The following is a 22,598-nucleotide window of genomic DNA, read 5'->3' on the forward strand; positions in this document are numbered from 1 at the left end:
CTCTCTTTTCAATTGGTTCTCCTGCCCCAAGTCCTCAACCGGGTTGGTGATCCTGGGACTCAGAGGCAGGGCTTTGTTTCTCTCTGCTGAGTGTTGGGGAAGGCAGAAGGCTGGCCGGGGAAGAGAGCTGAGAGGCACACTCTTGCACATGGCATATGCATTGTCGGGGGTGTGCTCGCACACTGGTGGGAGAGTCCCGGCGGTGCCGCAGTCTCGTCGTGCGGAGGTCTAGCGCTTGCAGGTATACACAAGCTCCTGCTGTGTGCACTGCTGGCATTCCACGTAGCAGCACCACTGCACTTGGCAGTGGCAGGAGAAAGCCACCATGCGGCTCTGGGTGTCGTAGCCTCTCCCGCAGCACAGGCTGCTGCAGCTTGCGTCTCGAGAACACACCCTGCCTGCTGTGCCCGGTGAGTACTTGCTGGGCCGGCAGAAGCTGGGAGAATCTTCCATGTAGACCAGGTCCCCGGGCCGAGGTGCTAGACCCTTGGCAGGCCCACCTGGCTTAGCAGGTGCCCATAGCTCCAAACGGCCCAGGGCTTCATTGGTGGCGCTGGACACCTTGACGGCTGTGTCATAGCGTAGCTTCAGCACTTGGCCGGTCTCACGAAACGGGGAGAGCTGCTTCCAACAGGTGCGCACAGCGCAGGAGCCTGACACCCCGTGGCACTTGCACGTTGTTCTCAGGCCACTCTTCACCGCCTGCAGAGGAAGGCAGAGTGGAGGCCTGTCAGCGCCCTAGGCCTGTCTCATTACGCTAATTCTCCCAAGGAGTGTCAAGAGAATGAAGATGCAGGAAGGCTCCTGTGAAGGTGACAAACAGGACCAGGGTGACAATGACCTGAGACCCTCAAGGTACCTTTGTGCAAGCCTGCACAACTGAACACAGGAGCACAGTTTCCTAAAAGAATGGGAGTTCTGGGCCGGGCGTGGTGGCGCACACCTTTAATCCCAGCACTAGGGAGGCAAAGGCAGGTGGATCACTGTGAGTTCGAGGACAGCCTGGACTACAAAGCAAGTTCAGGATAACCAGAGCTCTTACACAGGGAAACCTTGTCTCAAAAAACCAAAAAAAAAAAAAAAAAAAAAAAAAGGACCCCTACCCAGATCTACCCAATGGACAGGGCATTCTTCACAGTTGAGTGGAGAGGGGGTTCTGACTTTCACACGAACTCTGGTGCTCCATATTTGATCACGTCCCCTGGATAGGGAGGCCTGGTGGCACTCAGAGGAAGGATAGCAGGCTACTAAGAAGAGATTTGATTCCCTATGAGCATATACAGGGGGAAGAGGTCCCCCTAAGTCACAGTCATAGGGGAAGGGAGTAAGTAATGGGAAAATGGGAGGGAGAGAGGAATGGGAGGATACAAAGATGGGATAACCATTGAGATGTAATATGAATAAATTAATAAACTATATTTTAAAAAAAGAAAAAAAGTATTGGAGTTCTGGCCCCTCCTTTTCTTCTCACTCCAGTAGACCTAGAGACGGCCTTACTCCCAGTTCTCTCACGGCCGTGTGACCTCAGCTAAGTCCTTTCCCTTCTCCGGGTCTCCTCTCCTACTCACAAAGTGGAGGAGACCTGGTACTTTTCATATCAGAGTTGTCAGATGATGCTGGTTTTGTCCTCGGAATAAAGACCCCCTTTCGAAACACATTCCTACTCTATCAAGGCACATGATGCCAAGCCCAGATTCAGCGTAATGATGTCCGGGATTCTGTAAACCTGGTACCCAGTAACATGCAGAGAAGGTTCACAGAAGTGGCTCTGAAATTTATCCTGAGACATCTGTGTGTTGGGCACAGGCACAGGGCTCCTGTGGATTTTGCTCCCTGCCTCCGCACCCTGCCAGGCACCGTACTTTGGGCAGCAGGAAGGATATTCACTCACCTTGATGCCTACGTGGGTGTTGTGGGCATCAGCTCGTGCCCGTAGGTCCTTGCTTCCTTTCTTGGGCCCCAGGAAGTTGCTTAGGAACTTGGTGCTGTACTTCAGATTGTCACCACACACACCCCACTGCCAGGCCTGCCGGCTCTCCAGGCCTGGGGAGTCATCACAGGTGCACCGCTCCATGCGTCCAGCACTGCAGGCCCGGGCCAGGGCGTGCGTGAGGGCAGCTGCAGACACTGCATACAGGAAGGCTGTCTCCTTGAAACCTTTGGAGGAGGAGAGGAAGCTCAGAGGCCATCTGCAGTCATCCAAAGGCAGGAGTTATGTGGGGTGTGTAGCGGCTAGGTAGGAGGAAGTGTGAGTCTAAGGACACGTCTGTGGAAGACCTCCCCTGTTACCTGTCCCTCAGACTCAGGCTGAAAGCTGCCCTTAAAAGGCCTCCAGATTTACGAAGTATGGCCTCAGCTCTCAGAGGGCAGCAGGACAGGGCTGCTAATCTCAGTAACTTATCCGTGACAAATTGGACAGCCTATTTCTGTGGCTTTCTTTTTTTTTTTTTTTTTTTTTTTGTTTGTTTGTTTGTTCGTTTGTTTTCTGAAACAAGGTTTCTCTGTGTAGCCTTGACTGTCCTAGACTCGCTTTGTAGACCAGGCTGGCTTTGAACTCACAGTGATCCGCCTGCCTCTGCCTCCCGAGTGCTGGGATTAAAGGCATGCGCCACCACGCTCAGCCTTCTGTGGCTTTTAAACTGTCTAATGTCTCTCAAATGTCCTCTGCCACCAACTGTAGGTGACCCAAAGACAGAATGGTCTAAATGGTCCTGCCTGACATCCACCCAGTACTGGGACCACCACTGTGCTCACATTGTTGGAAGGTGCCCCAAACATGCCTCCCCAAGTCCTCTGCTCTCAGTGAATTGGGGCACTGGTGATAGCTGAAAAGAAATGGAAGCAGGCCATTAGCTCTGCCTCAGACCCTCCCTGCCACAGAGAGCAGCTGGCCTAGAGGGGGGCTGGCTACCTCTGTATACATCACTGCATGTTTATAAAAGTCTCCACTGTAGGCCCAAGCATGGTGAGTGGCTAGCACCCATAACTCCAGCACATGGGAAATTAAGACAGGACAAATTGCTGAGCATTTGAAGCAAGTCACAAAGTGAGTTTCAGGCCAGCCTGGCCTACTTAGACCTAGTCTCCAAAAACAAACGACCATAATAAAAGTGCCATGTCCCTTTCACGGAACAGTGGAATCACACTATGGCCCATTTTCTCTTTCTAGAAAGTACGCTTTCCAGGGGCGACTAGGTTGCATCCAGCCCGTGCCTCCAGCCCCTTGCATAGTGCCTGGTTCACTGTGAGCCTTGGAAGATGCTTAGCAGATGGATGCAGTAGGCAGGCAGTGGAGATGGATGAGGAAGAAGGGGGAGTCAGGTGGGAAGGGAAGGAGGGAATGACGCATCAACAGATGTGATGAACAGCCGCAGATGAGTGCATGGACAAAGGAATCTGCCTGACTTTGCACATTTGGACCACTTAGTAGGTGGCTGGGGTCACCCACCTCCTCTGTCATCTCTTCCAGGAATGCGGTGTCCTTTCCTCTCTTGTGTTATCTTTGCTCCTCTATTCTCCCAAATCGCCAGCCTTCCAGAGACCCCTTACTAACTCCCCAGGTCTCTTCTCACTTGGGACTGTTCCCCAGTAGTTAGGACAAGGCCTGAGCATAACCGGCTCACCACTCACAACCTCTCAGCAGCTGTCTTCCTCCCTCCCTTCGTGCCAGCTTTCCCGTCCTCCTCCTCCCTTTAAGTCCTCCCTGCCATCCTCCCCACCTCTCTGGAGCAGGCCGGTCCTCCCCTCCAGGCTGCAGTTCCAGCGTTCCTGCCTGAACTGGAACTGACATTCCAGCAGCCCCAGGTGTGCTGCATCTCTCAGGGTCTCAGCCAGGCCGGGCTCCCTCCTGCAGAGCTGCTTCTGCCTGCGGGACAGCTTCAGCAGGTCACACTGCTTCAGGTGGGCACCAGCCTGTGCCGGGGCTGCCGCTGTGCCCAGGCCTGGGAAGGGTGTCAGGACCTCACGTCCGGTCAGGCTGAAGAGGGTGAGAAGGGAGATGATGAGAAGCCTTGGGGTTCCTGCCTGTGGAAGGTACCGGAAGCTGACCATCCCACACAGATGGGGTGGAAGGCCTGTCCCACGGGGGTTATGCTCCTATCTTCATCTCTTCTTATCTACCCTCCTTTCGCCAACTTGCCCAATGGGGAAAGTGATCCTGAGTGCAGAGCTTGGCTGGGTGTAGTGGTGCACGCCTGCACTTGGGAGTCTAAGGCAAGAGAACACTGAGTGCAGGGCCAGCCTGGGCTACACAGCAAGATCTGTTTCAGACACAGGTTTCTAAGACCTGCACTTGAGTGTTCTGTTCCCATAGGTCTGGAGCAGGGCCTGGAAATCTGCCTGCACTTGGGAGTCGAAGGCAAGAGAACGCTGAGTGCAGGGCCAGCCTGGGCTACACAGCAAGATCTGTTTCAGACACAGGTTTCTAAGACCTGCACTTGAGTGTTCTGTTCCCATAGGTCTGGAGCAGGGCCCTGGAAATCTGTCCTGTTTGTCACATCCCCCCCAGGGAAGCTGCTGTGTTGTGCAAGTGTTGGAGATGTTGCGCATAGCATTAGCCACCTCCTGGAGGGGAGTTGCCACCGTGCTATGAGGGGGAAGCATGGGGGGGGGGGCGGGGGAGGGAGTGCAGACACAGAGTAAACACGCAGCCAAGGTCCCCGGTCAGTCTCTCCCACGTGTTACATTGCTGATCAAGTAAGCCCACGCCAGTCCAGCTTGTTCCCAGATCCTAGGGAGATCACCAACCACCTACCCATTTGGTATCTGGTACAAATAGAAGTTTGGAGAAAGAGAGACTGAGGAGGAGGAAGATGGGAGGAAGGAGGGAGTCTTAAATCCTGGACTTGATGTTCTGTATCCAAAGTCATCGACGCTGGCCTCGGGGCTGCCAAATTCTAAGCCTAACTGTGCCACGTCCTAAAGGCAACCTTGAAGGTTTGGCTTCCTCCTCTGAATCCATGACAGCTAATGCCCCCAACCGCCCCCCCCCAACCCCCATCCCTGGTGTTGTAGGGAAGCACAAAGTCAGGCCAGGCAAGCAATTGCCTTCCTGCCAGCTGGAGTTCTCTCCTCTTCAAGATGCCTTACACTTGAAGCAGGCAAGCCCTGGCTCCCTTTGTCCTGCCAGGTATTGGAGGCTTTGTGTGGGAGTGATGGTGGCTCAGGTGGTAGGCGTGACTGGTTCTTGGCAAGGTGTGATCCAGAATTTTAGGACTGTTCCCTCTCCCAGCGCCTCTCTGTGACAATGATATATGCCTACTGTCGCCTACCCTGGTGCACTCGTGCACTGGATATACAGCATTGCCAGACCCAAGCTAGAGAGACAGGTCCTCTCAAGAAACAGCAGTCTCTCAGCCAGGGTAAAAGAACAAAGGTGGGATCAGATGGGGGCGGGGCTGTCAACATGTCCGCTTGGATGTGGCACTCGCCAGCTTTGCTCATATGCCACTGGCTAAGGGTAAGTCTCATGGCCAAGGACTGAGTGGTCAGAGAAGTCTTTATCCCACAGAGTCCGGGGCCCGGCGCTGCTGTTGGAGTCACCTGCCTCAACCTGGATGCTTGGCTAGCTGTCATAGCCCCTCCATCTGCCTGAGAAATAGAAAGCCTCAGTGGAAGGTGGAGGTCCTGGCGGGCCCCAGGTGCCCCTGTAGATTCCAAGTCTATCAGGTGCGCCCAGCCCGGCATGCAGCTTATCTCCGAAACACTGAGCACAGACAGATGCTATCGGCTCTCCCAAGCCCAGCCTGGACCGGGCTCCCCTCCCAGACACAGTGAGCACAGGGACCCGTTAAACATTAATCAGGGGGCAAATGGGTAAGTTTCCAGTCCGTCAGGCCTATACCCAGACCCCTCCCTGCAGCCTGGTAGGAAACCCTCAGAGCTTGACCCTGGGCAGGCAAGGAGCACAGCCTGAGGTCACCTCCTGCTGGTGAGGCCCCACCTTGAATGATTTCCAGTGAGGAGGGCAGCTCCAGGATGCCTGAAAACACAGGCCAGCAGTCATAAAGCCTCCGAAAGGATCTTTTCTCCATGCTGGGGGGCTGAGGTGAGGGAGAGCTTTGGCTCACACAATTCTTGTTTCAGAAACTGGGGCATCCCTTGGAGAAGTTTATTGACGCACCAGGGAAGAAAAGAGTATGGTGGGCATTTTGGCCAACGGGGCTACACATCCTTTAAAGCCTGCTTCATAGTCATTAAAAACATAATAATAACAGAGAGCTGAGGAAGTGCTTCCCTGAGTAAACGTGTTTGCCACGGATGCATGAGGACTTGAGTTCAAAGCTCCCGAACCCCTGTAAAGCCAGACGTGATAGCATACACGTAGTCCCAGTGTTCCTACGGAGAGGTGGGAGGTGGAGGCAGGAGAGTCTTAGAGGCCACTTAGCCTGGCACGCACAGCAGCAAAGAGCAAAGAGATTGTCTCAAACAAAGAGGAAGGCAAGGACATTCCCCAAGGTTGTCCTCTGACCCCCACGTACACACTGTAGTCCACATCTGCCCACACACGCACACAAATATTCACACATATACAACACACACACACACACAGTTAGGTCTGGGGATGTGGCCCAGTTGATAGGGTCCTTGCCTGGTGCACATTTAGCCCTGGGCCCAATCCTCATTACTGCAGACACATCTCTAATCTGGCCGTGACCCACAGTCATCCTGAGCCACACAGCAAATCGTAAAAGTGATGTGTAACTCAGCTAAGTTGTAAAGTGTCTACCTACCTAGCACGAGCTAGGTTTGATTTTCAATATCCCAAAAAAAATTAATTAAAGAAATAGATATTATTATTATATCATTACAATATTGTATGCTGTAATATATAATACATTAAAATTTTGCATTCATTATATATATGCGCACATCATAAATATATACATGTAAATACATGCCATTCTTTGAGTGCCTACTACTGAGGACTTCAAAATGTTATGGACATGTGATTGGGTCTTCTGACACCCATTCCTTCTGTCAATCATGGTGGCCATATGGTCCTTGTCCATCACTGTGTTTCACATGACCTTGATGCTCCGGTCTACTGACTAGATCAGTGATGAATTGATGATCTCATCAGTCTTTTCTCTGGGAATTTGGAATTTGGATAATAAGAGCACAGTCTTGTTCTCTCTCCCTTTCTCTCCTTGCATGGCTGGACCTGAGACCCAGAAAAGAAACAGAGGAAATTGAGCCAGGCATGGAGAAGAAGGAACTGAATGCTTTGAGCGTGGTAGGGGTGAGAGTGCAAGGGAGGGTGCAGGGAATACTTCCGGTTCCAGTCTTCTGCAAAGGTCACCCCGCTCTTGCTTGACTCACACTGTGGAGTCATGACTGGGAGCTGCTTGGTCTCCCTAAGGTCGCTGTCCTTTGTTATAACACACTGTGGCTGGCTATAGAGTAACAGAATTCCCCAGTCTGCCCTTGTGGTCCAGCGAACACTCTCGCACTCATCAACAGGTACCTGCTTTTTAAGTTTCATGTAATAGGTCCTGAGATTAATGGCTCCAGAAATCCAGTATAAAGTCTGTTAAATTTTATTAGTGGTAATGACACTTAGTAGCGATTAATGGTCAGGAAAGGCAGCCAAGCACACAGAGACCTCGGGCTCTGCTGGGCCGCAGTCTACCCAGGGACACTCTCAGAAGAGGTTCCCCAGTATTTTCATGGGGTTCCCAAAGAACCTAGGAGGGCTCCTAGGACTCAATGTCACTTTTATATGGTTTCTGTGTTGCAGTTTGGGAAATACTATGGCTGCAAATGGAGAATGGCTTGGCTATTTCCTTCCCATGGTTTATGAGGTCCCTTCTGCTCACCTGCCCCGTGGCACTCACCGTGGAAAGTTCTTCCTGATTCCATAAGAATCCTGGGCATTGCAGATTACAGCCTTTTCACTGGCCAGCTGAAATGGTATCTTGGTACCTCAAGTTCAAGGACCCCACCTTCCCATCAACCATGAGTTAGCTGAGACACTTGAGAGTGACCCGGGCAACCGAAGAAACTATGAATGAAGGGGTTTGTAAGGACGACAGTGCTCTGTGCCAGTCAGAAGCTCAGACACAGGTGACATTCTCACCTGTGACCAGGTTTGAAATAACAGAGGAGGTAGAGCTTATGAGCTTGCTTAGTAGCCTTTGGGACAGCAGGTGCAGAGTTCCTTAAGACTTTTGCCTGACTCTGTGTGCCCCTGAGCTACTGGGACCGTGACCCCGGCAGGCTGCCTGTGCTCTGGCTCAGCTGGGCTCCTACTCCCGTCTCCTACCACCACCCCAACTCTGGCCTCTCTTTTTCCTTACAAAACAACAGCCCACATGACCAATTTCCTTCTCTCCATCACCAGTGAGCTGTGTCCCTTGGGTCATGGCCTGGGTCCATGCTTCCTAGTACTCACGCTGGTGGTGGATAAGAAGCCTCCTTCCTGCCTACACGAGGACACACCCTCTGGCTTTGACTTTTAGGACATCCTCTGTCCACCGCTGCCCCTTCCGGTCCCTCCTCCTTTCACACTCTTCACACTCACAGGTTTGGTTAAAGGTTCCACATCACGACAGCCCTCCAGGAAGCAGCAGAAAATTACCGATAGACACCAGGGGCCACTCAATACCCGCCCCCCAGAAGAAGTAAGGCACTCACCAGGGATCCAGCATGGTGAATCCCAGAACCTTGTGTCCCCCAAAACATTCCGCCCTGAGTAGTCTAGGCCCAAGGCTTTCCTCTTGTTCAGAGGTGACCACAGGGATGTCATCCTGGGCTTATTCCATTTCATAAGGAGGTAAGTACACATGCTGGCAAGGCCCCCGTGCCTCTGGACACCCGGTCGGTGAGATGAAGACAGTAGCCGTCTCTGTCTCCAGAGTTGTTGACAAGATCATGCCAGCTAATGTCTGGAAGGTCCCTAGAATGATCTCTGGCACACAGTAAGCACCAGATAAATGCTCTTATTATTATGCACCAACTGTGTACATGGTGCTGGATGTAAGCACGTGTACATCCTGCTCCCCAAAACTCACAACCTGGAGGGAACTTGGTTGGACCCAAGAGTCATGCAAACTCGTCAATAGCCCAAGGAGTCAGAGAGAGAAGAAAGCTTTAATAGCCTGGCCACCTGAGGAACAAAAAGTAGCTGAGCTCTCTGTCTAAGTGACAGCCCGACCTTGGCCAGGTCCACTTTGCCAGCTGCAGAGCGAGGCAGAAGCACCACAGGCTAAGGAAGGCAGCTGTTTCTCCAGCTGTTTCTGCTCCAGATGATCTGTGGCCTCCAGTAGCAGCTACCCCAGGATGTGGGCATCTAGGTGGGATGAGGAGATGCAGGTGGCGCCCGTGGCACTAGATTAATGACAGGGTATCTGGTTGGAGGGGCAGGGAGCTGAGCCTGGTACCAGAGCCCATGCCAACTGCAGGCTGCTCACTCCCTGAGAATCAGAAAAGCTTGAGCTGCCTGGGGCTTTGGCCTCGGCCCTGCAGAGCCCCAGTAGATGCTCCTGATAACGGCTTCCGCTACAGGGCCGGTTGCATGGTCAGTGATCCCTTTGTGCTTTCATCTTGAGCATCTCGGGCCCCCATGCTGGCCCTGTCTGATTCTCGGCACACTCCCACACCAGCGTGTACACTACCCCCTTCTTTCCCCTCTCCCCAGCAGGGGGCAGCTCCATGGGGACAGAATCGGCCTGTACAATGTGCTTCTAATACAATAGGATAGTAATACGGTAATAAGAACAACTTCTTCTTCTTCTTCTTCTTCTTCTTCTTCTTCTTCTTCTTCTTCTTCTTCTCTTTTCTTCTTCTTCTTCTTCTTCTTCTTCTTCTTCTTCTTCTTCTTCTCTTCTCCTCTTCCTCCTCCTCCTCCTCTTCTTCTTCTTTTGAGACAGAGTTTCTCTGTGTATCCTTGGCTGTCCTGGACTTGCTTTGTAAACCAGGCTGGTCTCAAACTCACAGAGATCCACCTGCCTCAGCTTCCCTGAGTGCTGGGATTAAAGGCATATACCACCACGCCTGGCTTGACCAGTTCTTAAGAGAGGGTACCCAACAGCCACCTCAGACCTCTCACCTTAATTTTTATGTCCTCTTGGGCAGCACCACCCCTCTTCATCTTTGGACCCCTTTTTCTGAGGCTCCTGGGTCACCTCGCAATTCCCTCATGAAGATGTGTGTATTTCAAAGCCTAGCTGAATCTGTGGGTACCCTTCCGGTCTCAGCTACAGTTCTTTCTGGTCTTTTCTCCCATGCTGGCTCATCCCTTCATTCACCAGGCATCCTTCATGGTGGGTACACCCACAGGCACAGAACCACTTATAACACCTCTCTCTGGATCTTTCTTCCCTCCCTAATTTGAGCTTCATGGCCCAGAAGAAGCTAGCCACAGCCTCCTACAGGGAACTCTGGTCCCTCCTTAGAGAGAAAAGGGCATGACCCCCAGCTGTGGACTTTATCTCTACACTTCCTGACTCCTGGGCTGTGAGTTGAGTATGGCATCAGGGAGCTGCTGGCTGAGCCGAATGGGCAGTGGCAGCCAGCCATACAGACCGCGTTTTACTGTCCTGATTTAGAAGCCTTTGGTTGAACATCTGCCAAGAAAACACTCCTAAGTCCTGCTCCTCCCTCTGCTGTGAAGGGAGGCCTTTGTCTCTGGCCTGCATCGCTCAGGTGGCATAGTGGCCACACAAGTCCCCAAAGCCAGTCCTGTGCAGAGAGATCCTTGGTCTCTGAGAATCTGGAATTACAAGCATCTCCCAGGGCGTTGCCTGGTTACAGTTGGACACCCCTGAGACCATGACATGGGAGGTCAGGAGATGCCTTCTCATCTGGCCCAGATGTTTTGCCCCGGTGCCTCCTGGGTGTATTGCAGAGGCTGACAGAGAAGGAAGGTCTGGCGGCCATGGAATTCATATAGGACTTATCATTCCAGGTGACTGTGGCAGGGGTGGGCTGTGTCCCACATTTCCTGGAAGCGTCTGCCTGAACATAGGAAAGTTTCTAGGGAGCAAAAACTATCCATTGTTAGTGGCTAGTGCCTGAGGTGCTGGGGACACAAAACACAGAGTTCTGAGTGTTCGGGAAGGAGGCCTCTCTTGCTTCTTCCCCTGAGCCTCCTGATAGTTGGGAAGGCTGAGAGATGGGACCTTGATTAGGAAGAGGAAGATTCTCCATTGAAAAGGCCATTTTCCTCCTCTGAAATTCAGTCTCTTCAGCTGCAGGTCAGAAATAAGGCTTAGAATCCAGCAGTGGTGGTGCACACCTTTAATCCAAGCAGTCTGGGGGCAGAGGCAGGCAGATCTCTGTTAGGTTCAGGACAGCCAGGGCTACACAGAAGTGGCCTGTCTATTCATACTAAAGTGTGAGAGTGCAGTGCCAGTGCCTATGAACTAACTGTTGTAGAAGATGGGTAAAGAGGAAGAGGGAGGGAGGATAAGGGAGAGGGGAAAGAGAGAAAGAACAAATAAATTCTAAAGACAAGCCTCCCCAGCTTCTTGGGTTCACAGGGCCAAGTATCTTTGGGAAGGGCATCTGGGACCCACGGGGTGAGTGCTGTGAGGGAGGGGGGAAGGAGTGAGTCTCCTTCCCCAGAGCCACCCACACTGTGCAATCCTGGCTCCCAGGCTGAGTGGCTCAGCTAGAGTGCACTGACCATCTCCCCAGCTTGGTAGACTCCAGAGTATTCCCTGCTTCTGGCTGGCACCCTCTTCCTATGGGCAGAGGCTCAGGCTAGGAAGGTCCATGCCTATGCCTGCTCACTCTGGGTCAAGGACAGTCTGCTGTTGGCAAGTGTTCAGACCAGAGGCGTCACTTTCTTCCTGCGGCAGGGGAGGTGGGGGAGGAGGCTCAGGGATGGCTAGCTACTACTCTCTTCTCCAGATAGAGGATGGGCACCCCACACCTAGCCAGGGCTGAAGCAGAGGGATAAGTCCCTTGAGGCCAGGAGGGCCTTTCCACCCTCCCCGTCCATTTTCATGGCGTCACTCCTGATTGCAAGGTCTCTTCCTGGGCTCAAAGCCCTTGTGACCCCCAGCAACTTTCCTAGCCACTGCCTTTGAGAACACTTGACTCACTGGCAGGCTGGGGTGAGTTCGAGGCCAGCCTGGTCTACAAAGAAAGTCCAGGACAGCCAAGGCTACACGTAGAAACCCTGTCTCAAATGAAAGAAAGAAAGAAAGAAAGAAAGAAAGAAAGAAGAAAAAGAAAAGAAAGAAAGAAAGAAAGAAAGAAAGAAAAAGAAAACACTTGACTCAATAATGCAGGAAGTGGGAAAGGCGACTCTCGGGCAGTGTGTGGCTCCCAGGCCTCCTCCAGAAGTCCTGTTTGGCAGTCCTCTCTCCATCTTTCTCTTTCCCCACCTTCATGCATCTAGTGCCTTCAGCTCTCTACATGGTTGGCTGGGTAGTTCCTCCAAGTCATAGGTGAGCTCCTTAGTCGGGGGTCTGGCATGGTTTCTTGGCACCTTAGTGGCTATTCCTAGCTTGCCATTCCCCCAGCACAGATGTTTTTCAGACACCTGCATCAGCCCTTGTTGTTCAGCGTGGTCCGTGCTCCCTCTCAGCCTCCCCGGGACTCACCTGATGGCTTTCCCCACCGCCTTGCTCATAGGCTGCCGGACCACCATCTCCAAACACGCAAACCTTTAGGGAAGGCATTGGGAAGGGGGGGGGGGCTCTGCAGAAGCCTACCTGTGGCCAAACCCCGCCCCCACCACCCCACCCCCTTACCCTCACCCTGGTTATTCTTGCATTTTCTGCCTGGCAGCTGGTTTTAGAGCCACCTGGCTCTTGTCACTCAGATCCCAAGTGCAGACCCCTGGGAAGTCTCAGAGAGCCAGGCCAGGTCCTTCTGAACTTCAGATCTTGGAGTGGAGATGTGTTTGGGTTTCCTTAGAAACCTGCTGAGGACCAGTCAAGACCATCTCATTCTTTTTTTCTTTTTTCTTTTTGTTTTTTTTTACCCCGAGACAGGGTTTCTCCATGTAGCCTTGGCTGTCTTGTACTCACTTTGTAGACCAGGCTGGCCTCGAACTCACAGCAACTCGCCTGCCTATGCATCCCAAGTGTGCTGGGATTATAGGAGTGTGCCACCACACCCAGCTGACCATCTCTTTCTTTAAAGCAGCTGTGCAACCTCTCATGGTGACCTGGTACCACGGGTTCACAAACTTTTATCAGTAACCCAAACCCCGGAAAGCTCAGTGAACCCCAGGGCTTTGGCACTGGGAAAAACAGACCCATTCCAGAGTTCAGACCAAATAGTGTTATAGTCTTTATTTATTCCAACCATTTCATGTTCTCTATGAAAATTAACCAAATGTCTATCTGCAGGTGCTGTGCTCTGTAGAGTCTAGCACACCATGACCTCTATAAGCTCAAAGGCATGAATTCCAAACTCTACCTGCCCTGGAAGCTACTGGGATGCCAAAGCCAACCCTCTGGTCTTGCCCTCCATCCATCCAGCCTCCGGAGCTTCTGGCATTGACCAGAATGTTCTGGCTAAAGTCTCTCCACACTCTCTTCAGTCTCCATCTCTCTAGTGAGGGGTCCCAGATGGAGGCGACCACCTGAAGCACGTTCTCACTCTCCCCTCCAGCTCATGCCTGCTGCCCACGAGATGCCAGAGTGGCTGACCCCAGAACCCTGAGGGGAGAGGCTTGGATAGCAGGAGTGGAGGGCACAGGGTGCAGGAAGTGCTGTACGTATGAAAGTGAAGACCAAGTGCAGCAATGGAGGAGACAGGCCCTGCTGAGAGGGCAGAATGAGGAAGGGGCAAAGAGGTCACTCAGGATACCCACAGACTACATGAGAGTTCAGTGTTGCCAGGTGGTAGTGGCGCACGCCGTTAATCCCAACTCTCGGGAGGCAGAGGCAGGCGGATCGCTGTGAATTCGAGGCCAGCCTGATCTACAAAGGGAGCCCGGGACAGCCAGGGCTACAAGAGAAACTCTGCCTCAAAAAACAAAACAAACAAACAAAGAGCTCAGTCTTGCACAGCTAGCCACTCGCTGACTTCGCGTAGAACACTTGGTCTCTATAAGCTTTCTCCACTAGACTATGTAAGATACCAGGGCCAGCACCGACTGCCTGGGACATCACAATGACAAAATGATACCATGTATGGGGAGAGGTTAACATGGGAAGAATTCGGTTTGCTCCTCGTTATAGAACAGATGGGAGAAAGATGGAGAGAGAGAGAGAGAGAGAGAGAGAGAGAGAGAGAGAGAGAGAGGAACAGATGTTGCCAAAAACACTGCTTAGCATGGGATGCTCTGAGGCCAGCCACTAGACTTCCTGTATGCTTCCTGTAATGTGTGAGACGTAAGCAATATTTCAGTGTTTTATATGCTCTTTCAAAGGCATTGCAGGAGGGGTGGAGCCCAGAGTCTACCACTGAGCTACACCTTCAGCCCAGTGTACAGTAATCTACCCCTCACAACAACCTTGAGAAAGAAAAGTCAGCCCACCGCCCCCGATACTAATGTCAAGATGGCCAACTTGCCCAGCGTCATTTAGTAAGTCTCAATGGAGGGTTTGAACGGTGATCTGTGTAGCCTGCAGTCCGATAACTCTGGCTGGTCTGGAGCGCACTAATGCAGACCAAACTGGCTTTGAATCCACGGAGATCTTCCTGCCTCTGCCTCCCAGGTGCTGCGAGCAAAGGTGTCCACCACCACACCCAGGTAGCGCAACAATGCCCTTAAACTAGAGCAGTGGTTCTCAACTTCCTAAAGCTATGGCCCTTTAATACAGTTCCTTATGACCTCCAAGCATAAAATTTATTTTCGCTGCTAGTTCATAACGTTACTTTTGATGCTGTTATGAGCCATAATGTAAATGTCTGTGTTTTCCAATGGTCTTGGGACCCTTGTAAAAGGGTCCTTGGACTCCCGCCCCCAAAGAGGTCTCACCTCCCAGGTTGAGAACTGCTGCCCTGGAGCCAAGCCTTGCCAACTCTCATCCCACTCAGCTTGACCCTAGCTGATGATCTAGCCCGTTTCCTGAGACCAGCCCTGCCTAAGAAGACACTCCCTAAGGCACTGATAGCACATGCAGGAAAGGAGCCGTCCTCTGCTTTCCTCCACCCAGGCCGCTTCTCCTCAGAGAAAATCTACCACCATTGACTGAGGTGGCCGGTTTGACCCAGAGCCCACATCTAAAGTACTTGTCTCCAGGGAATCACACAGCTCAACTTGGGGGCAGTCCTTCCCACAAATCAGTGATTCTTATCAGGAAGATTGGCCTCTAATCCATCACTCCACAGCAGCAAGAATTCCTTTACCTTTTGTCCTCTGACCCTGTTTGACTCAGGACTCAATCCCATTTCTGAAAGGATGGGAGGGGGATTCTACCAGAAGATGGAGAATATTTTCAAAATATTCATAAAACCTAAGCCAGGTGTGGAGGTCCTGGCCTTTCATCCCAGCACTTGGACAGGTGTGTGTGTGTGTGTGTCGGGGGGGGGGGGTATGGGGGCATGGACAAAAGGATCAGGATTTTAAGGCCAGACTTAGGAATATTGTGAGTTTGAAGCCAGCCTAGGCTACCTGAGATCCTATCCCGTCCTCCGTCCCCCCACGTAGACACACACGTATTGTTTATGAAGCAGCCTGCTGAGTCTTCTATAAATTGGTTTCTAGATTTGGTACAGTCACTGTCAACAATCCCAGCAGGCTTTTGTGTAGATGTTGACAAGATGACATTAAAGTATATGCGTAAAAACACAAGGCACCTGAATAGCCAGAGCAGTTCTGAGAAGAAGGACAAAGTTAAGGAATTTGTAGCACTTCGTCTCTGATTTACTATAAAGATCCGCGCAGAAAGCAGTGTGCCTGGATCCCTACCTCACACCATGCACCCTAATTTACTGACGTGAGTGTAAAAGTGGAGTCTGGAAAGCATCTAGAACATGGAGAAAAGGCATACAAGCAAAAGTTGACAGTGCATTGGAGATCACGAGAATTCAAGAGCTCTTCTCTTTCTTTCTCAGTACCGGGGACTGAACCTGCGGCCTCTCGGATGCTAAGGCAAGTGCTCTGACACCAGATAGACCCAGTCTTCTTCTTGAGACAGGGTCTCACTACATTGCTCCATCAGGCCTTGAACTTGTGTGTCTCCTGCCTGAGCCTCCCGTGCAGCCGGAATCACAGGCCCATGCAACCAGTCCTGCTGAAACCTTCTGCTCTTTAGAAGATACCAGTAAGAGAATAAAGAAGCAAACTGAAGACGAGTAAATATTGCCGCTACATTTGGACTTGTGCCCAAACTATGTACAGAATACTTAAATTAATAGAAAGAAACCAATTTTTAAAAAGATATTCTAATGATCACACGAATAAATATCCGACACATCATTCTCCGATGGGATAATACAAATTAAAACCCCAATGAGATACCAGTATGTACCCAATAACACTGTAACAATTAAAAACTGAAGAGGACTGGTAATACGGAGCAACCCGAATTCTCAGAGATTCTTGTGAAAATGATTCTCGCGAAAATGGCACAGCCATATTGGAAACTGTTCAGCCATTCCCTACAAGATGATCGAGCAATCCAGTCCCCTAGACAGTTACCAAAGAGAAATGGAAACATATGTCCACAAAAGGGGGTGCACGTGGATGCTCGCACCAGTCTTGTCGGGAATAACTGAAAACTAGAACATTCAAATGTCTATTAATTGTAGAATCAGTTAAAAACTTGTGGTATGCCCATATAACAGAATACAACGCAGGAATAAAGAGGAAAGAGTTATTGATATATGCAACAACACAGATGGATCTCGATCAACATTATCTACAAATATGTAATAATTGTGGTCACCTCAAAGGGATTGTAAAAGCATATCCATATTAAAGACCAGATAGACGGCGTTCTTAAAATGAATGCAGTGTATTATATGTAACAAAAACTTGGGGGGGAAATACAGGTGATGTTTTGTTTCTTCCATGGATCCACAAGAACAGCACCTGAACAGCCAAGCAGAGAAACAGCCTGGAAAGCTGGCCCACTGCTGGTCAGTCAGCTGGGCTCTCCAGTCAGGGTGCGGTGACAGCAGGGGTAGGCCAATGCTCAGAGGCCGAGTTAGTCCCAGCTTTGAGATGCCTATTGTGTTGTCTTGATCAAGTCTCCTGTCTACAGAGTCCTTAGCCCCTGGAGAGCCCAAGCCTTTGCACCCTGACAGACCTGCAAGTTCAGGGTTTCCTACTGGCGTGGTGCCTTAGCCTGGATTGATAGGCAAGCACTCTGTTTACATGACAGGCTCTGCGCATGCTAGGTCCTGTCACCCAACTCAATCCTGAAGCCACCCCAGGATCTTTGTCACTAGAAATTACTCCTGTGTATGTGCACTTATGAAGGCCAGAGGGACAGCTATGGGTCTCACCCCTAAGAATGCTGTTTGTTTTTTTGAGATACGGTCTTTCCTTGACCTGAAGCTCACCAATTGGACTAGATTCGCTGCTCAGTGAGACCCAGGGACCCTCCTGTCTCAGCCTCTCCAGCATGGAGACACACCACCACGTGTCGCCTTTTTACATGAGAGCTGGGGACCCGAGCACAGGGTCTCATGCTTGCAAGGCTAGCACTTGACAAATGAGCCATCCCACAAGCCTACAGAGGTAACATTGTAAAGCATAGTTGACGTCAGTGGTCCTCCGCAGGTGCGTAGGTAGCCTCTGCACGGGCTGAGTGCCTTTCTTCTCTTGGGTCAGATCAGAAAAGCTTGTGAAAGCAGGAGCTGCTTTTCCCAGCTGCTTTTCCTACTGTTGGCTATGTGACTCTAGGCAGATGTTTTAACCTTGCTGGGTTGTCCCTGGTGATAACGCCCATCTTAAAGGCAGGTGTCAGGGTGCCTACCATGTACCAAGCGCTCAATGTAGGCTTGTTCTTGGCGTTCCCACCACCTCCTCTCCCCGTGCTATCCTTTGAGCACCCACCTGATGGGCCAGAAGGGTCATGGAATCCTGCCTGTCTCACTGTTGAGGAATGTGGGGCCTCTCCTACTCTGGCCAGGAGGGTCTGAGAGAATTCATCAAGCAGGAGAGGCAGGCCGCTCTCCAACCCACACCTTCTTCAGCTACCGTTTCTCTCAGGCATTACACACTCATTACCTTATAAGAACCTATACAACATGGAGAAGAGGCAGGGCCTGGCTTCTGTCCTGTCTCTCGCTATTTGCTGTGTGGCATCAGGTGACTCCCTGCACCTTTCTGGATGCTTTCTACTTGACCCAGGAACTGCTTTGAGGGTCCTATGAGTGAAGGGGCTTTGTGCAAAAGTGGTTTATAGACTTCTTCCTACTCTGCTTTGTTATGTCACCATTACCACCCACTGAATCAGGCTGTAGCCAGCAAATGCCACTGTTTGCCCCTGTGGCTTAGGAGGGGGACACCCGATCTGAAAAACGGAGGTAAAATGTGACCTTTTTGAAGCAGGAGGTTGGTCACTCTTCACTCTGAAGTCTTTGACTGCAAAGATCCCAAAAAGATTTGGTACCAAAATTGCTGTCACCTGCTCTCCTGATCGCTGAATTTCCTTTCATCAGGAAATAAAAGAAACTATTTCATGTTATACTTAGAAATGAGACTTCAAAGGCAACTGACCTAAGGAGGGATAAGCACACTAAAGTTTGGATGACTGATATCAGAAAGCAAATGCTCATGGGAGGCTAGGAAGCCTGGTCCACCTAAGTCACGAGAGAGCTTGCCCCAGATGAGTCCTGCCTGTTCCCTGGGCCCAGACATTGAACAGCATGAGGCTTGTATGTACTTTTTCAGCTCTTCCAAGGAAGGCTTCCAATACTCAACCCCTAACTCTTGCTTTGGACATAACTAACCACCTGCCCTCTTATTTTCAAGGCTGTCCCTTGCTCCCCAGGCCCCAAATGCATTCCCTTTCAACACACCAAGCAGGGCGGTGGTCCAGGCCTCCTGGGACCCCTCTCCTCTCACCTCATCTGACCTTCACTCTCTTGCCTCCAACCACAAACCCCAAAGAAACAGAAGAAACATGCAAACGGGTCTGGTGTCCCTTCCTCCTCTATGCCAGCTCAGAGAGACTCTCAGGTCTGGGATACCTGGGACCCTCTTGCTTTCCTCTGTCATTGCCCTCAATAGCAGCAGTCGAGTGTTTACTATATGTAGCTACTGTGTATATAAGAGCTTTATATACACTAACCCCGGGTGCTGTTGTCCACGGTACACACACCGGACGCTAAGAACAGAGCAGTTAGGCGAGGCAGCCAATGACACAGAGCCTTGAAAGAGGCAGGATTAATCTCAGAGCTCCTGGCCTCTCCCTTTCTATGCCCACTGAAGGATGTTCTTTCCAGCTGAGCCGCACCTGCTGCCCTGGGGGAGGGTCTTAAGGAGATACGAGTCCCCAGGGATGGAGCTGTCTTCCCAGGTCTTCATCAACTGGGATCTGCACCAGCGTTGAGACTGGCAACCCTTCCCCATATATTTCAGGGGAGGTTGTTGCGTAGAACCTGGGCACATTTTAGCCAGGGGTCGTGACCTGAAAATTAGCTTTCAGCTTTAGTCCAGCCCCTGAGGTTGCTCCTAGACACCCCCGCCCCTGCACTCCCCTCCATGGTGGCTTCCTGAGAGCAGCTTCTGTTGTGCGCTGTGTAGCAGCCTTGCCTGACTAGGGCTGAAGATGGCAGGAAAAGGTAACGTTTAAAGTTGAGTTTGGAGCCTGCTCTGGGTGGAGGTCAAGAAGATGATTTTAAAAAGTATTATCCTTGCCATCACCGCCACCCCCAACCCTCAATTCAGGGTCAGAGAAGACTTTTGCAGACAAATGCCACTTTACTTTCCTTCCAACCATTTCCCTTGAGGTTCCTGTCACCTTCCTCAAGTGTTACCACAAGCTATAATCATTTTTCTAAACATGCACAGTCCCAAATGGGCCTCTCTCCCTCTCTTTGTCATGAACCCTAGAATTCACGTTCCCCACGCCAGCTCGGGAGTTTTAATTTGGTCACATTGCCTCGGAATACAGTACTTATAACTCTCCAATTGACATGCCAAGCAGCCCCGAATCTCCTACGTCCCTGGATCAGCGAAACGCTCATCCTCCTCCCCGCCCCTCTCCGCCAATCTCTCCACCTAGCCAGGTGTCCAGGTCCCAGCTCTGCAGGGAGAAAGCGAAGGATACAGGACTCGCAGGCAAGAAGTGTGGCTGGCTGGAGCCCAAATGGGGACAGAGAAGCACGGCGAAAGGCTCTGAAAAAGACGTGAGAGCCAGGACCGACGCTTGGACCGGGAGGAGCAGGGTGCACCAGGGGGTATCAGGCGCGAGCCGAGCTCCAAGCTTGCGCTAGAGTCTGACAGCCAGTAGCCAAAGGAATCGGGCGGGGCAGAGGACCGAGACTTGGACTCGAGAAAGGGAGATGAAGTCTGAGCTCAGAGAGCCAGGGACGGAGGATCCGGGCGCGAAGTGCGCCTGGAAGGTCATCGGGGTCCTGCCTGGGCAAAACGCTGAGTTCGAGGCCTCGCAGGGACCCGAGCCGGGAATAGGGCACGCGGAGCGCGGGGACGCGACGGGCACTGACCCGAAGTAGGCGGCGGCGGCGGCGGTGGCGGGCAGCGCCAGCAGACAGAGCGTGGCCAGGGCCAGCGCGGGCGCGGGGCGCATGGTGCAGGCGGCGGGCGCACTCTTGCATCTCCTTGCGCCTCGGCGCTGGTAGCGCCGCCACCAGCCGCCAGCAGGGCTTTAAACCCGGTGGGGCGGAGCACGAGCCGCCCGGGGAGGGAGCAGCTCGGACGGCGAGCCCCCCGCCCCATTGGCCCCGCCGTGCTCGGCCCGCCCCGTTGTAGGAGGGACCAGTGGCAGGCCCCTTCGCGCCCCAGGTGAGCGCTCACCTGGGGCCGCACCCACTCCAGGACAGAAGGCGGAACCTGCCTGGAAAGGGATGGGGGTTTTGGAGATCATAGAAATGTTGCCTTTCCTGGAAGGGGTGCTGGGTGCACGATCTATGCTCCGACCTGAACAGTGGGAAATGGAGCGACCGCCCGGGCTCTGCAGCTAAAGTTTCGAATGTAACGGTCCTGCGGGGCGGGTTCAGCTTTCTCTGCCCAGGGATTTCGAAGTGAGAGGTCCTGCCTGGCGCATAGTTCCTCTCCCAACAGTGAGAGAAGTTCACATCCAGTGTCTAGGAGGATTCTTGGCCATCTTAAATACGAGACTGCTAGGTGTCAGGGGCCCCTGTGACAATGCTGTTGCTGGCCAGAAATCCAAACTGTCTGGGGAGTGAGATAGAGTCACGGAGGGAGGAGGAAGCGTCCTTTCTAGATGTGTAGATGCCGTGAATCTCCTGCAGAGGCAGGGAGAATCTGTGAGTTTGACATCAGCCTGGTCTACAGCGTGAGCTCCAGGACAGCCAGTGTTCTGTTACACAGAGAAACCCTGGGGAAAATGTTTGACTCCAATTCTTGCAGCGAGGCAAAGGGTGACATCAGTCTAGGAAGGAGACACACAGCCAAATGAGCTTTCAAACAAATTTGGGGGTCTTGACCATCGAGCCAAATCAAGAAAAAAAAAATCTAGCTTGTAATGAATGTCAAATCTTCATGTAAAATTTCAAAGAAAGGAAGGAAGGAAGGAAAAGAAACTAGACATTGAGTTAGAACATTGGGTGACAGTGACCTTGCCTTTGCAGTGGATATCAGCAAGCTGGAATTAGGAAGATTTATGCCCATTCTGACATCAAGTTGTGGCAACAGAGGAAACCCTAAGCTGCAGCGAGCCTCTCTGAGCTGGTTCACTGTGGAGCTGCCCAGTAGCCGACCAGGTGACCCCTTGCTACAACAGCTCTGTGGTCCTATCAAATCTGGTGGCCCTATTTTTTTTTCTTTTTTTCTTTCTTTCTTTTTTTTTTTGAGGCCACAAGGCCCAGTGTGGGCTTCTGAGACCTGGCATTCGACCGCGTGAACTATGAATTCCAGATGTGAAGTGTGTGTGTGTGGGGGGGGGGGGGGTTGACAAATAACTGACAAGATTTTTGTGCAGATGAGATGTCAAACAGAAGAGGACTCGCTAGGTATGGGTTGTCATGCCTTCAGGCAGGAACCCAGCCCGGGCGCGCCGCTGTGCTGTTTATTCTGCTGGGGGATAAGGGATTGGTGTGTGTGTATGTGTGTGTGTGTGTGTGTGTGTGTGTGTGTGTGTATTTCTGGGCTGTGGATGTAAATGTTTCCCTCCAAGGCCGACCTGGTTCGGTTTCATCACTTGTAAACTAGGAACTGGAACCCGGGAGACTCAGAAGGAAAAGGAGCTCAGTGGAATCTGTGTGAGTCCAAGAAGAGAGTGCTGTGCACTGAAAGATTGTCAGCAAGTCTCCGCCATACCCACAGACACCCCAGTGTGGGCAGAAGAGGAGGGAGTGAGTTCGGGTCGGGCTGCTCCTACTGCCCGCTCTGGTCCTAAAGCCCACAAGTGCATAGGAAAGGCAGGATGGTGGGGAAACAACGCAACCTGTTGCTGTCTGACGGGGGGGGGGGGGGGGGGGGCCTGTCCTAGGAGGCGGTCGGAGGAAACCCAAAGAGTCCGTGCAGACCTCATTGGTCAGAGAATGAGAGACAGAAAGCGCTCACACCACCTTCAGCAGGGACAGCAGCGGAC

The 22,598-nt window shown here is 51.9% G+C and overlaps 1 protein-coding gene across 1 annotated transcript; it reads right to left on the reverse strand.

The window, feature by feature from the left end:
* Positions 1 to 189: 189 nt before the first annotated feature.
* Wnt9b (Wnt family member 9B) lies at positions 190 to 20,612 on the reverse strand. Its single transcript, XM_051159276.1, has 4 exons — positions 20,530 to 20,612; positions 3,720 to 3,976; positions 1,892 to 2,157; positions 190 to 702 (listed from the first exon to the last, which is right to left on the reverse strand). Exons 1-4 carry the CDS (start codon positions 20,610 to 20,612, stop codon positions 229 to 231), a joined length of 1,080 nt encoding a protein of 359 aa, XP_051015233.1. The 3' UTR covers positions 190 to 228.
* Between the last annotated feature and the right edge of the window lie 1,986 nt (positions 20,613 to 22,598).

This window comes from Acomys russatus, chromosome 16, assembly GCF_903995435.1.
Source record: "Acomys russatus chromosome 16, mAcoRus1.1, whole genome shotgun sequence".
Lineage (NCBI taxonomy): Eukaryota > Metazoa > Chordata > Mammalia > Rodentia > Muridae > Acomys > Acomys russatus.

Bases quoted from the DNA above. Each gene is read 5' to 3' on its own strand.
- Wnt9b (XM_051159276.1), bottom strand. From the start codon at position 20,612: ATGCGCCCCGCGCCCGCGCTGGCCCTGGCCACGCTCTGTCTGCTGGCG. The intron at 3,977-20,529 runs GTCAGTGCCCGT...CACCCTCTTCAG, and splicing joins GCCGCCGCCGCCTACTTCGG to CCTGACCGGACGTGAGGTCC. The intron at 703-1,891 runs GTGAGTGAATAT...CTTCCTCTGCAG, and splicing joins ACACCCACGTAGGCATCAAG to GCGGTGAAGAGTGGCCTGAG.